The following is a 14066-nucleotide window of genomic DNA, read 5'->3' as shown; positions in this document are numbered from 1 at the left end:
AGAATGAAATTTCACTCTTTCTGGTTTGGTTACAGGACGCCCAATTGTTCCTCAGTGTTGTTACGGATTTTGTGTTGACCTTCTGATCAAACTGGCGATGACCATGAACTTCACCTATGAAGTACACCTGGTGGCAGATGGGAAATTTGGAACACAAGAAAGAGTAAGTACAGTTTCACACTGTCAAGTATAGTTAAAATGATTATTGTAAAATTGCAAACTGATTTCATGATGAAAACGTACCTGTGGGAACATTCTCGCAAACCACAAAAAACATTACCGGCATGTACAGTGAAAAAAACTATTTGATCCCCTGCTGATTTTGTACGTTTGCCCACTGACAAAGAAATGATCAGTGTATAATTTTAATTGTAGGTTTGTTTGAAAAGTGAGAGACGGAATAACAACACAAAAATCCAGAAAAACACATTTCAAATTGATTTGCATTTTAATGAGTGAAATAAGTATTTGCAAAACATGACTTAGCCAAACCTTTGTTAACAATCTCAGAGGTCAGATGTTTCTTGTAGTTGGCCACCAGGTTTGCACCCATCTCGGAAGGGATTTTGTCCCACTCCTCTTTGCAGATCCTCTCCAAGTCATTAAGGTTTTGAGGCTGACATTTGGCAACTCAAACCTTCAGCTCCCTCCACAGATCTTCTATGGTATTAAGGTCTGGAGACTGGCTAGGCCATTCCAGGACCTTAATGTGCTTCTTCTTGAGCCACTTCTTTGTTGCCTTGGTTGTGTGCTTTGGATCATACCCATCCACGACCCATTTTCAATGCCCTAGCTGGATTCAATGCCCTGGCCCTGACAGTACATGGCCCAGTCCATCGTCCCTTTGATGCGGTGCAGTTGTCCTGTCCCCTTAGCAGAAAAACACCCCCAAACATAATGTTTCCACCTCCATGTTTGAGGGTGGGGATGGTGTTCTTGAGGGTCATAGGCAGCATTCCTCCTGTTCCAAACACGGCAAGTTGATGCCAAAGAGCTTAATTTTGGTCTCAACTGACCACAACACTTTCACCCAGTTCTCCTTTGAATCATTCAGATGTTCACTGGCAAACTTCAGACGGGCCTGTACATGTGCTTTCTTGAGCAGGGGGCACTGCAGGATTTCAGTCCTTTACGGCGTAGTGTGTTACCAATTGTTTTCTTGGTCCCAGCTGCCTTGAGATCATTGACAAAATCCTTGGTAGTTCTGGGCTGATTCCTCACCGTTCTCATGATCATTGAAACTCTACAAGGTGAGATCTTCCATGGAGCTCCAGATTGAGGGACAGTTATTTTGTGTTTCTTTCATTTGCGATTAATCGTACCAGCTGTTCTGTGTACGTATTTTGCTAAAAAGTTCCCACAGGTACGATTTCGTCATGAGATCAGGTAGTAAGATTGCTTTACACTTATATAGGTAAATAACAGCAACAAGAAGGAATGGAACGGCATGATGGGCGAGCTCCTGGGTGGCCTTGCAGATATGATCGTAGCGCCCTTGACAATCAACAACGAACGAGCCCAGTACATAGAATTCTCCAAGCCTTTTAAATACCAGGGACTGACTATTCTTGTGAAAAAGGTATGATTTTACTACTCAAACTACCGCACCACTTGCTATTGTAACCTCATTGAACAGCAGCTGGTATTCAAATGTGCTAAATTTATGTAAGTGACCAAGTAATCTGTTTTCAGGAAATTCCTCGCAGTACACTGGATTCATTCATGCAGCCATTCCAAAGCACACTGTGGCTACTGGTGGGTCTATCGGTGCATGTGGTGGCGGTGATGCTTTACCTACTAGACCGGTTCAGGTACAACAAGACGTTGGGTTGAGAGCATTGCTAACTGTTTTATGTATGTCCATGGGGTGGCTGTGTGCACATGTTGTTTGTTCCTTTAGGTAGTTTGTTTCACTCATTGGGGTCATGTAGCACCTTTGTTTCAGGATGTCTCAACAGTACATGAGAGTGCTGAACATGTTTTATTGTCAGTGTCACCATGAGGTGGGGGAGGTTGGGTGGCTGTACTCAGTGAGCCTGTTTTCTTTTCCCTCTCGTCCTGTCTTTTCCTGTCTGCTCTCTGCCTCTTTGTCTTGCTCTCTCTATGGTCTCTGCAATCTGGCCAATGCTGTGACTTGGGATACCGGAGCATTTACTTATAGGGGTTCTTGCGTATTCTCTTTCTGATCATTTTCTCTGTTTGACCTGGTTTTCCCAGCCCATTTGGAAGGTTTAAAGTAAACAGTGAAGAAGAAGAAGAGGATGCCCTCACCTTATCTTCAGCTATGTGGTTTTCCTGGGGCGTCTTGTTGAACTCTGGAATTGGAGAAGGTGTTGTGAAAGTCAAACTTTGTTTTTATGAAACGTTTTATTTGACATATGTGACCCTGGACCACAAAACCAGTCATAAGGTTAAATTTGACAAAACTGAGATTTATACATATGCTCAATAAATAAGCTCAATAAATAAGCTTTCTATTGATGTATGGTTTGTTAGGATAGGACAATATTTGGCTGAGATACATCTATTTGAAATCAGAAATCTGAGGATGCAAAAAAATCAAAAAGACTGAGAAAATCACCTTTAAAGTTGTCCAAATTAGGTTCTTAACAATGCATATTACAAACCAAAAATTACATTTTGATATGTTTACAGTTGGAATTTTATAAAAAATCTTCATGGAACATGAACTTTACTTAATTTCTTAATGATTGTTGGCATAAAAGAAAAATCTAAAATTTTGACCCATGCAATGTATTTTTGGCTATTGCTACAAATATACCCCAGCGACTTAAGACTGGTTTTGTGGTCCAGGGTCACATATGTTTGACTACTGCTGTACTTAACACGTGTTATCCAGGTGCCCCACGTAGCTTTTCAGCAAGAATCTTGGGAATGGTGTGGGCTGGCTTTGCTATGATTATAGTAGCATCCTATACTGCCAACCTGGCTGCCTTCCTGGTGTTGGACCGGCCTGAGGAGCGCATCACCGGCATCAATGACCCAAGGGTAAGATTCTCTAAGCACTTGAACTACCAAAGTAAAGCTTTCCAAGATGTATACAGTAAGTTTGTGTTTTTTTCCAGCTACGGAACCCATCAGACAAGTTCATCTATGCCACAGTGAAGCAAAGTTCGGTGGATATTTACTTCCGGCGACAAGTTGAGCTGAGCACCATGTACCGCCACATGGAGAAGCACAACTACGAAAGCGCCGCTGAAGCCATCCAGGCTGTTCGGGACAAGTGAGTCCCTGCTGGGTAGACACCAGCAGGTCTGGCCTCATGGTCAGTCAATCAGTTAGTTAGTCTTAAGGGTCCTGGGCCTGCAGGTCTCAGGTATATAAATCAGTGCCAGCACTTACTGCACTAACCTGTGACCCTGGTCCATAACCCCACACAGGAGAGGCCCAGCTATGTGCCACACATAACATATATTAACAATAAGCTAAAGAACCTTTTTCAGGTTTTCAGCAAAAACGTCATTGCGGGAATCCAATGGGGGACAAAGCTCCACTGGTCCGGCATTGGATTTCATTTGCCTATGAGGTGGCATTCTAGATTTCTGGTAACACAAGTCGCACAAGAGGGGTGGGTGGGGGCGGGTGCCACGAGTGTGTTGTTTCTCACTGTACTGTTGCACCGTAACCCCCCACCCTTCCCGTCCTCCTCCCTTCCCCCTGCCCCAACAGCAAGCTGCATGCTTTCATCTGGGACTCTGCGGTGCTGGAGTTTGAAGCCTCGCAGAAGTGCGACCTGGTGACCACGGGAGAGCTGTTTTTCCGTTCGGGCTTTGGCATAGGCATGCGCAAGGACAGCCCCTGGAAACAGAATGTGTCCCTGGCTATTCTCAGGTCTGTCCCAGCCGAAGCAGCATATTGTACGCTTCTGTATAGTTTTCTGTTGTATAAAATCTCACCATTGGACACTTACTCATCTCTCTCTGTGTATTTCCCCTCTTTCATACCTGCTCTGTTGTCTGTGTGCTTGAACATATATGTGTTTGTGTGTATGTGCTAGTGGTTGTGGTGACTTTGTGGGATTTATCGGTGCTTTCTACCAAAAACACCTTATTAACATTAGAACTTCTCTTCCTGCTCTCCACCACCCCTTGCAGTTCCCATGAGAATGGCTTCATGGAAGACCTAGATAAAACCTGGGTGAGATACCAGGAGTGTGACTCAAGGAGCAATGCCCCAGCCACACTCACCTTTGAGAATATGGCAGGTATGGTCGATTTCAGGTACAGAGAAACCTAAAAGAGATTGGACAAAAAAGGTACAGTAGGTAAGGTATTGGGGCCTTCTTTTGTCCAATGCTTTTAGCTGTTGTTTTATGCTCACCTGTGTTGGTGTTCACATTTGTAACAAACTCATTAATCTTTAACATCCATCCATTTTGCATGCTTTTCAGCAGCAGACCACAAATATATGGGCAATACATGTAGGATTCCATCACACCAAGGCTCCACCCCCTCCAGTTCCTCAGTGGGTTGTTTCGAAGAATATTGTGTCTTCGTTAACCGTCTAACAGTTTCATTCATTCTTCTCATTCACAGGTGTCTTCATGCTTGTCGCTGGAGGCATTGCAGCAGGGATCTTCCTCATCTTTATCGAGATTGCATATAAGCGCCATAAAGACGCCCGCAGGAAGCAGATGCAGCTAGCCTTTGCGGCCGTCAACGTTTGGAGGAAGAACCTACAGGTAAGGTAGCTCTCTCCTACAACACAAGAGGTAAAAAGAAGGGTGATCATGAGGGAACGACCTCCCAACAGACAAAACCACTTTTTGTACTAGGGCTTCAGTTCAAGTTTTCCATTCATACCATTGCTAAAAACAAACCCTTGGTGTAGTGACTAGAGGTGGACGATCTCCATTGCGTGTTCTTAAGCTTCTAAAAGGGCCTGGGGTTTTCTAGGCTGCTTCAGCCTCCTTCTTCTTGTCTGTCCCAACAGGACAATAAGGAGAGCTCAGGGAGTCAAGCTGTGGGTGCGGCTGGGACTCCATCTTTAGTATGTAAAACAAGTTGATCCATCTTGTTGCCACGCCATCCTTGCTACGCGAATCAGTATATTTAAAATAGCTGATATGCTTAGTTATTCATCAAAATATAAAGCTGCTTTCATGGCATGAACCACTTAAATGCTTTAAACCACTTAGCGTATTAAGGTTATATAAAATAGAAATGGCTAAAAATGCTGTAGACCACCCAAATAATGTTTGCAGTATAAAAAGTTAACATTGATTAGGTACTGCTAGTATACATCAGCAAGCTGTGCTGAATTAAACATGAAGCTACTAACAAAAAGCTAATTAATAACATGACATTGAGCATATTTCAAAAGCCCTATCCAGCACATCCATGCTATAGTCCAACACAGTCCAATTGAAATGTCTGCTACAAACTCTTGCTTACCTGTGTGTCCTTTAAGACCAATGTTTTCTAGTGAGAAGTCCTGGGAGGTCTTCCCAGTGGGACTGTGATGTTTGGTGGGGGGTGGGCCAGTGGGGTGGGAGCTGGGTAGAACTACAGTGAGGCTGTGACAGCCTCAAGCTGCTTCTTTATTCAAAATGACAAAAGGTCAGAACTGCTGCAATAGAATAAAGAGCAGTAACAGTGAAAGGTAAGATCACAGTCGCTTGTCTTTGTGAGCAGGTCAATTTACTGTCACATCTGTCATCTATCGTCTTTTATGCATATGCATGTAGGCTCTTATGCAGAAAGGTCAAGCAAACAAACTAGGGTGGACAAAAACACTTTAAATTTGGAGTCTGAAGGGTTTATTTAAATATAAATCTATCACTAGCATTAGTTTGTATGGATCGTTCACTGTGTCACTTCATGTTTTTTGTCAGCTCTTCCTTTCTGTATAGGAATTTACACAACTTTCTGACGGCGATACCTTTGCAAGCTTGGGTGTGAATATAAATGTTTTGTGTGTGTGTGTAATTCTATATGGATGTCCATATTTAAATACCCATTTGCACTTGTGTGTACTGCACCTTCATACAAGGAACTGCGTGTAACACACATACATTGCACTTCTGAATAACCTGCCCAATTTGCAATTTTGTCCATTGGGCTGTTTCGTGGCCGTCTTAAAAGCAGAGATGTCAAAAACATGCTGCCCACATTACAATGGTTAATGGTTGTCTCTTGGAGCAGAGCCCATTCAGAAGTGCACTGCCTTCAGGAAAATGAGAAAACAAAAGGGAAACATTGAAAAAAAGGAACTAAGCGAAGCGTGAATGTGCTCTCATGAGATACTTTGTCAAAGCTTGCAGCCAGTTATGTGTCTCACTGTGCCGGTGGTCTACGTTGGTCCAGCATGCTAATGCACAGTTCTCTGACCACAGCCAAATAGGGCTTTTTTTTTACTTTGTAAAAAAAGTATAAAGTTTATGTGTTTAGCGAAGTTGTTCTTAGACTGTGGTAAGTTTTAATTGGTAGTAGGGGTCAAATGATATTCAGAATCTTTTCAAGGACCGCAACAAATGTGAAGATAATCCTGAAAGTCTTCCATCATCCTAAATTAACTGTATGCTTGTTCACATTTTGCTTACTTTATCCACACCCTCGCTCCTACTGCCCTCTGCATGAGTCTAAATGAAATTCACACCACATTTAACCCAACTCCCTGAGTATATGCCTTACTGTATGTGTGGTGTGGATTTCCGTTATACCCTTCAAAAAGTATAACGCTCAAAGAAGATTCTTATAAGTATTCATGTATTAATCAGTATTATTTCATATCCTGTGCTCTTTTGGCATTTTATTGGTTGCTCTATTTCCCTATAAGAGTGTTGTTTTGTTTTTGTGATATTACAGAGTGCTTGGCTTTGATGTCATTATTTCCTCAGCAAACCCATTTGCTGCCTTCTGCTTTTGCTTATGGATCTTTAAGTCATATGATCTTTAAAGCAAGTGGATAAATATTCATTTATTTTTCTTTTTTCCTCCCCAATGCAGCCCTCTTCCTCTGTAGAGACTCAGGATGTAAGAATACCTTAATTCGACCTTTCCTTACACAAACACACCCAGTCTTGTGCTATACCTTCGTACCATTTGTAGAGGCCAGAGAGTAGCCGTGTGGGGCACCTTTATTGGACAGTGGGAGGGAATGGGGGCAAAAAGGTCCCAGTCTTCTTCTGTGCCTAAAAAGTGTTAAACGCAAGTATTTATGAAACAGCACAAAACAGATGCCAAGGAAGATCATTTGGGAATTCGAAAGTGCTGCCAATTCATGCAACCAAATCTGTTGCATCTGTTACCAATTCGTAGTCTCTTCATGTCAAATTAGTTTGACTTCCATTCATATTTATAGATCGCTGGGTTTAAGATAGCTTATCAACGGGAAACGAGGGGATGTGGTTTTGGCAGGTGAAACCCAGCCGGAGAACATAAATAATTGTTCTACGTATATTTATTTTAGGATAGGAAAAGTGGTAGAGCAGACAGCGACCCAAAAAAGAAACCCTCTTTTAGGTCCATCAGTACCACCCTGGCCTCCAGCATCAAGAGACGTAGGTCCTCCAAAGACACGGTAAGGAGGTTAAGGAATGGCATCTCTTTTTACTCGGCCGGTCTCTCTTCCTCTTTCTGCGTCTGTCTTTCTCTCGTCCTATTCTTCCGCTCCTCTCTCTGTATCTACTTTCTTCTGTCTTAAACGACATGTCATGTCTGAAACCAAGAGAGCCGCATTTCTCTCTGGTTACTCCTCCATTCCTGGCATCTCGGCCACGGCCACGTGTCTGTCAGTCAGTCATCGAGTCACCATCCAGACCCCATCTGTCAGTTAGAGTTAAGCTGAAAGGTTTTAGGACCCCAGTGATCAGGGAAAAGGTTCTAACCTAAGAGCTGTTCCAAGAGGAGGGGGCGCTGCACAATGCCTGATGTTTCTGGGCTGCTTCTCTCCCTATCGCAACCTCTGGATGTGGAGTGTGTGTTTGTGAGGGTGGACGTGTGTGCCTTTTTTTGGTGGGATGTGTTGTGCATATTTGTGCGTTTTTCTCGTCCCCTAACCTGCCTGACGTTATTGATATGAACAGTCAAATCTAGCGATGTTTGTTTTTCCCGACGGCATGCTTTGGTGTTGTGGTGTTTAATCAGAGCAACCGATACCATGCGGACTAACTTTTTTTTTGTTTGAACAGCGGAACTTCCATTGGAATCATCAATTAACAATGATTTTCTTTTGTGCAACTGTTTCATTTAAGGTCCTAACGAAGTTTATTTCAAGGAATGTGAATTTAAAATGAAAATTCTGTCACTTACTCACCCTCATGTTGATTTTCTTTCTGCCGTGGAACACAAAAGAAGATAGTGGAACGTCCAAGCTGCTCTCAAGGGCTCTAAAAAACATAATAAAAGTACAATAATAGTAGCAATTTAAGTGCTATATTCAAAGTCCTACTAATAAGTCATAAAACAAGACATGACACACCAAGTTTGAATGTGTGAATTTGAGAGCTTTTAAAATTGCCTGCAAACGGCTCAAATTTCAATCTGATCCTGCTACAAATGTGTATGGCTTTAAAAGACTTGGAATATAGCGTTAACAGCTAAAATCTTAAAATATAATTAATAATTACATAATTATTCTTTTTTGTTATTATTCCAAATAAAATGACTGCTGCCATAGCAAAACCTTCCCTACGAAAAAACGGAAAAGCTCTGTCACTATGTACTAGTACTTATACTATGTACTTGTATTTAACATAATATAAACACTTCAATAATCAATTCTACAAATTTCATAGGTGTTGTTTTTGATTAACATTAATATGATTTGCTATGGCAGCAACAGTTATTAAATAGGGCTTGTTAGATTTTTTTTCTTCCATTTTCAGCTCTCTTTTTGCTCTCTCTTGAATTTTATCACATTTCTTTCCTTTTAAAATGTTTAAGAAAATGGGGAAAGTGGGTTGGGTTGGTGAATGGTGAATGGAAAAGGCACAACAATCCAGGTGAAAAGCGAAAAACAATATTAGCCATCCACAGTGTTTAACCATCCTTTTATTTCTTGATATCAGTGTCGCCTCTCTTTCTATATAAGTGGATGTATATGGATTTATAACTGTCGACGTCCCCCACATGATGTACATGCTACACAGCCTCTCTCTTCCTCTGCAAGCATGCGATATATCTGTCGTAGAAGTAGAGACTGTGTTTTGGTTGCCTTAGTAGAAGTAGTTGCATTTTTTGTGGTAGTGATGACACAGACTTTTTGTCTCTTTTGCTGACTCACTCTCTCTCACCAGGGGGCACTGTGGGCTTGATTTGGAAGTGCCAACAGCAAGCCTTCTAAGTGAACATAACAAGAACTCTCTCATGCTCTCTAAGGCCTGCTAAGGGCATTCTTGATGCAACACCAAGGAAGACACAAAAAAAGCCTTCCGGTGTCATCAGAAGTATTGCTGAATACATCTATTCTGCAATATGATGATGATCATCTTGACAATGAGAACTTTTGCCTTATGCTTTGGCTTTTAGAGTTGTTGCATCATATATTGAACTTATAGGCTTATTTATTGGCAATGGCATAGTAAAAAAAAAACAGTAAGCTATAAAAGAGGACACATGTTATAATTAGTTAGGTAAATATAAAATTTATAATGTGTACACTACCAGTCAAAAGTTTTTGAACAGTGCAATTTTAATTCATCCAAAATACAGCAAAATAGTGAAATACTTTTACTATTTAAATAACTGCTTTTTATTTGAATATATTTTAAAATGTAATTTATTCATTATTTGTTTATTCATAAAAATCATTCTAATATGCTGATTTGCTTTTCAAGAAACATTTATTATTATTATTATTATTATCAATATTTTAAACAGTTTAGTACATTTTTACAGGATTCTTTGATGAATAGAAAGATCCAAAGAATATTTTTATATAAGAATATATTAAAATATTTTTTAAATGTAATTTATTCCTGTGATTTCAAAGCTGATTTTTTAGCATCATTAGCATAAATTCTTTCAGAAATGTGGTGAAAAAGCTGAGTAGAATTATTTTTTAGGTATCTTTGATGAACAGAAAGTTCAGAAGAACATAATTTATCTGAAATAAAAAGCTTTTGTAACATTATACACTATACCATTCAAAAGTTTGGAGTTTGGAAAGAAAATTACAGAAATTACAGGAAAGAAATTACAGAAATGAATACTTTTATTTAGCAAGAATGCTTTAAATTGATCAAAAGTTACGCTAAAGACATTTATAATGTCACAAAAGATTTCTATTTCAGATAAATTCTCTTCCTCTGAACATTTTTGTTCAGAAACCTGAAAAAATCTACTCAGCTGTTTTCAACATAATAAAAATAATAAATGTTTTTTGAGCAGCAAATCAGAATATTAGAATATTCTCATATTATGTGACTGGAGTAATGATGCTAAAAATGCAGCTTTGAAATCACAGGAACAAATTACATTTTAAAATATATTCAAATAGAAAGCAGTTATTTTAAATAGTAAAATATGTCAAAATGTTACTGTTTTTGCTGTACTTTGAATCAAATAAATGCAGGCTTGGTTAGCAGAAGAGACTTCTTTAAAAAAACACATTAAAAGTCTAACTGTTCAAAAACTTTTGACTGGTAGTGTATAATTGTTTATAAAAACTATTATTTTCAAATTTTATTTTGAAATTAATCAAACATTGCATGTGTCCTTGGTGTGTGCAAAACAATTTAATCACTTCTAAAATGTAGAGCAATTGGAATCCCTCTGCTGCTGCTTTTCCATCAATATATGTATTTTGTTTTTTGAAAATGTATTCCTTAGGTATATGCACATCAGTCCGTCTTGATTAGCAGATTGCCATAAAAAAAGAAATGTGTCAGCTTTACCAAAAAAGCTCTCTGTGCCTCAATTTCACAGCTTGCCACAGCAAGGAACAGAATTTAAAATGATAATAATGAAATCAGTTCAAAGCACTTTGTTTTGATCAAAATGTCCTTGCCGTTGCAACACGGCAAACCTCACTGAGAGACATTTTATAGCTTACAAAACTGAAAAATGAAAGCAAAAAAAGATTTGTTGTGGTAATTGCCTTCTGACTGGGCACCTGCATGTCACTGAGTGTTTTGCCAACCCAGCACTGCAGATGCCCAAGTGAGAAAACAGCTTGTTGCCCTTCTAACACATCTAAGCTTGAGATGAGGAAACAGGAACTGCAACTGAATGAGAATCAAATATATATTACAAATATAAACATGCAAAAGTATTTGAACATTTGAGCCAAGTTTAAAAATGTATTAACGTCATTGCATTAGACAACAAAATGACAGGAAAACAAAAAATGAACGCAACTATTTGTGTTTATTAAGAAACCTTAGGTTAAATAAATATAATACTGTTCTAAATGAGTATTTCTATATGCTTTCCGATGGAAAGTTCTGGTTGAAAGTCCAAAATGGAACTAATGTCCCTAGTTGATGTTATGATCTACAACTATGTTTACTCTGCTTGGGCGCCAGTGTGAACGTGAGGGGTTTTGAGATCATATATCCACTAGAAACCACATTGAGCCAAGTGGGTAAAAGGCAACTGCAAAAATAGCCTGGAATAAAAGGTCACTGTTTACCATCGCTTGTTTGCAGATGCCAACTGGTTCATATTTCATTATATAATGCAATGACATTCATATATTTTTAAGTGTGTCGCAAGCGTCCAAATACATTTTGACTTTTGACACAATAATGCTGACATAAATAACTCATAGGTTACTAGGTGACCTAGAAACCATCTCACAGCAGAGAACCTGCTTCCTCTTCTTTGAATATTATTCTAAATACCACCCAAGGCAGCAAGATAGCTGGAAGAACATTGTATAAAATTTTCATAAACCTCCTTGGATGGAACAGAATTTTTAAGCATTGTGTTCAATTGTAAAATATAGATTTTTAAATGTTTCAGAGTCCTGCCCTGAAGGCAAAAATTAGTGCTGTGCATTATGCCGGCATCTGAAACATTCAACGGTTGAGGTCTTGTTTTGAATTTGCATGCTACGTGCTGCCTTGGGGGTAAAGAAGGAAATTCCGTTCTGGGCTTTTGGCGAAGCAGACAGGTAATAGTCGCACTAACGTTCTCTATCCTGTGTGTTTTCTACCTTCTCTTTCTATCTACAGCAATACCCACCCACAGACATTACGGGCCAACTCAACTTGTCCGACCCGTCTGTCAGCACGGTGGTGTGAGGCAGAGAAAGAGGGAGAGTTTAACATAAAGACATCCTCATTCTTTAGAGAAAAACAAGATGGAACTAGAGAGGAGCACTGTAGTACCGTTCCTCTAGGTTTTGCTCAATGGATCCATCACGGACGAGAAATACTGAGCCACTTCACCTTTATGAAGAGCCAAAGGGACCTGTTGGGACTTCATTGTGGACCGCACGGGATGGCATGACAATGCAATGCACTGGAGCACTGCGAACACACAGACCATATAGACACATAAACATCCACTGATGCTAAAATTAGTATATCACTATCATCTCATCCATCGGAACTTCTTCTCTATAAATTCTTTATGATTATGTAGAAATGCTTCTTATTAGTATTAGTGATTATTCTTATGTTGATTAAGTGGTTTAAGTATTGTACAGTATAATTTAGAACAAAGAACTCTTCACGTTTAGAACAAAGAACTTGGTCACAGGGCCAATTCTAAGGCTGCTATTTAGCGAATTAACTAGTTGTAGTATGTATAAGATTAATTATATTCATCATTTACATATGATATTTATCTTTTTTTTATTGTTTTACTTCCTTTCTGTTCAATGGTTTTCAGTATATAAAGGAAAATGTCATCCAGTCTTATTATCTACGCTGTTTCATATCATTGTCTTTCATATTCTACCATCTCTTTGCATGTAACATGCATGCAAATGTCCCTTAAAGGATTACGGACAAGAAAAATACACAGTATTCCCCCCCGTCCACACATGACAGAAAAGCTATTCAATTAAAAGATTTAAGAAGTGGCCTAACTGCAAACTCTCCTTCAAACTCAACCGTTCTTCCTCACGCAGTCGTTCTCAACTTCAGTCTGGAGGGTGCATCAAGGGGCCGAGTTTTTTCATCCAACTAGCACTTGGCATCTCATGCAAAACCATCTCTGTGTGTCATCCCCACAGATGACCTCAGAGATCTTTTACATGAGAAAAACCCCAAGTGTGCCCATTTAGTCTCGATGCTGGTGCTGTAGTTTTGTATACACCTATTAGTTAGATGGCAAAACTGGCCCGTTCCCAAGTTCTGGGGTTGAGAAACATCAACAAACGCTGTACAAATAAAGACTGCTTACTGTAAATGTTCATTTATACGATCCATGGAAACCCCCCTATATAAGAGATCACCTATCTAGCACTTTAATGTGAATTTGTCGGAAGCTAAATGCATATGGAAATTATGCAATTTGCCAAATGTTGATTGTAATACTCATACTTGATACGGAAATGCACATTTGAGAATGCGACGTATGTTATGTGTAACTGTCAGCCGTTTGATTTGAACAAAACATTCCTTTTCTAGTTTTCATATATCGAGATTTAGACAGATTTGTTTCTGATATCAAAGTGTCACATTAGTGCATATCGCATATATCTTCTGTTAACTACTACTTTAGGTTTTAGTCTTTTCAAACTGACAGGTGTTTGTACAGTTTTTCAATTGCTTGGGTCCATGAATGTGGTTTGTACTACAGAAGACTGATGTATTATACCTGATTTCAGGGCATGTGAACGCTGAATTCAGTTTATGTTGCCTGGACTGCTAGACTGCAGATGATTTTAAGAAAATGTTGAAAAAGGAAGTGTTTTTATGACAAACTGTCACACTGTAAATGACACACAAACACATTCAGAGGAATTACATCATATACAAAACACACATATCCTAAGCATAAGTCTTATTTAAATAAGTGCTACATTTATGTTTCAGTTTATTTTCAAATTAAATTCTTCAAATGAACACATGTTTGCATTTTGACCAAAATATATAGAAATAACATTTCTGTGTGCCAATAAATTTGTGCCATGTCAGTTGCAGACCACAA

The 14066-nt window shown here is 39.2% G+C and overlaps 1 protein-coding gene across 5 annotated transcripts in view; it reads left to right on the top strand.

Moving 5' to 3' along the window:
- Nucleotides 1–14066, top strand: part of LOC141292915 (glutamate receptor ionotropic, NMDA 1-like) — a 32006-nt gene extending 17940 nt beyond the window's left edge. For 2 of the 5 annotated variants that reach the window (XM_073824966.1, XM_073824964.1), the window contains 13 exons: nt 36–163; nt 1415–1579; nt 1693–1811; nt 2218–2330; nt 2861–3009; nt 3087–3244; nt 3691–3852; nt 4116–4225; nt 4557–4702; nt 4954–5010; nt 6969–6995; nt 7432–7542; nt 12140–14066. In XM_073824966.1, coding sequence (XP_073681067.1) covers nt 36–163; nt 1415–1579; nt 1693–1811; nt 2218–2330; nt 2861–3009; nt 3087–3244; nt 3691–3852; nt 4116–4225; nt 4557–4702; nt 4954–5010; nt 6969–6995; nt 7432–7542; nt 12140–12208 — 1514 coding nt within the window. In that variant the 3' untranslated portion in view covers nt 12209–14066. The remainder of the gene's footprint in view (nt 1–35; nt 164–1414; nt 1580–1692; nt 1812–2217; nt 2331–2860; nt 3010–3086; nt 3245–3690; nt 3853–4115; nt 4226–4556; nt 4703–4953; nt 5011–6968; nt 6996–7431; nt 7543–12139) is intronic. The other 3 variants (XM_073824968.1, XM_073824967.1, XM_073824965.1) reach the window with 2 other exon arrangements.

This window comes from Garra rufa, chromosome 19, assembly GCF_049309525.1.
Source record: "Garra rufa chromosome 19, GarRuf1.0, whole genome shotgun sequence".
Lineage (NCBI taxonomy): Eukaryota > Metazoa > Chordata > Actinopteri > Cypriniformes > Cyprinidae > Garra > Garra rufa.
Note: the sequence above shows the minus strand (reverse complement) of the source record. Positions and strands in the feature narration are given on the sequence as shown.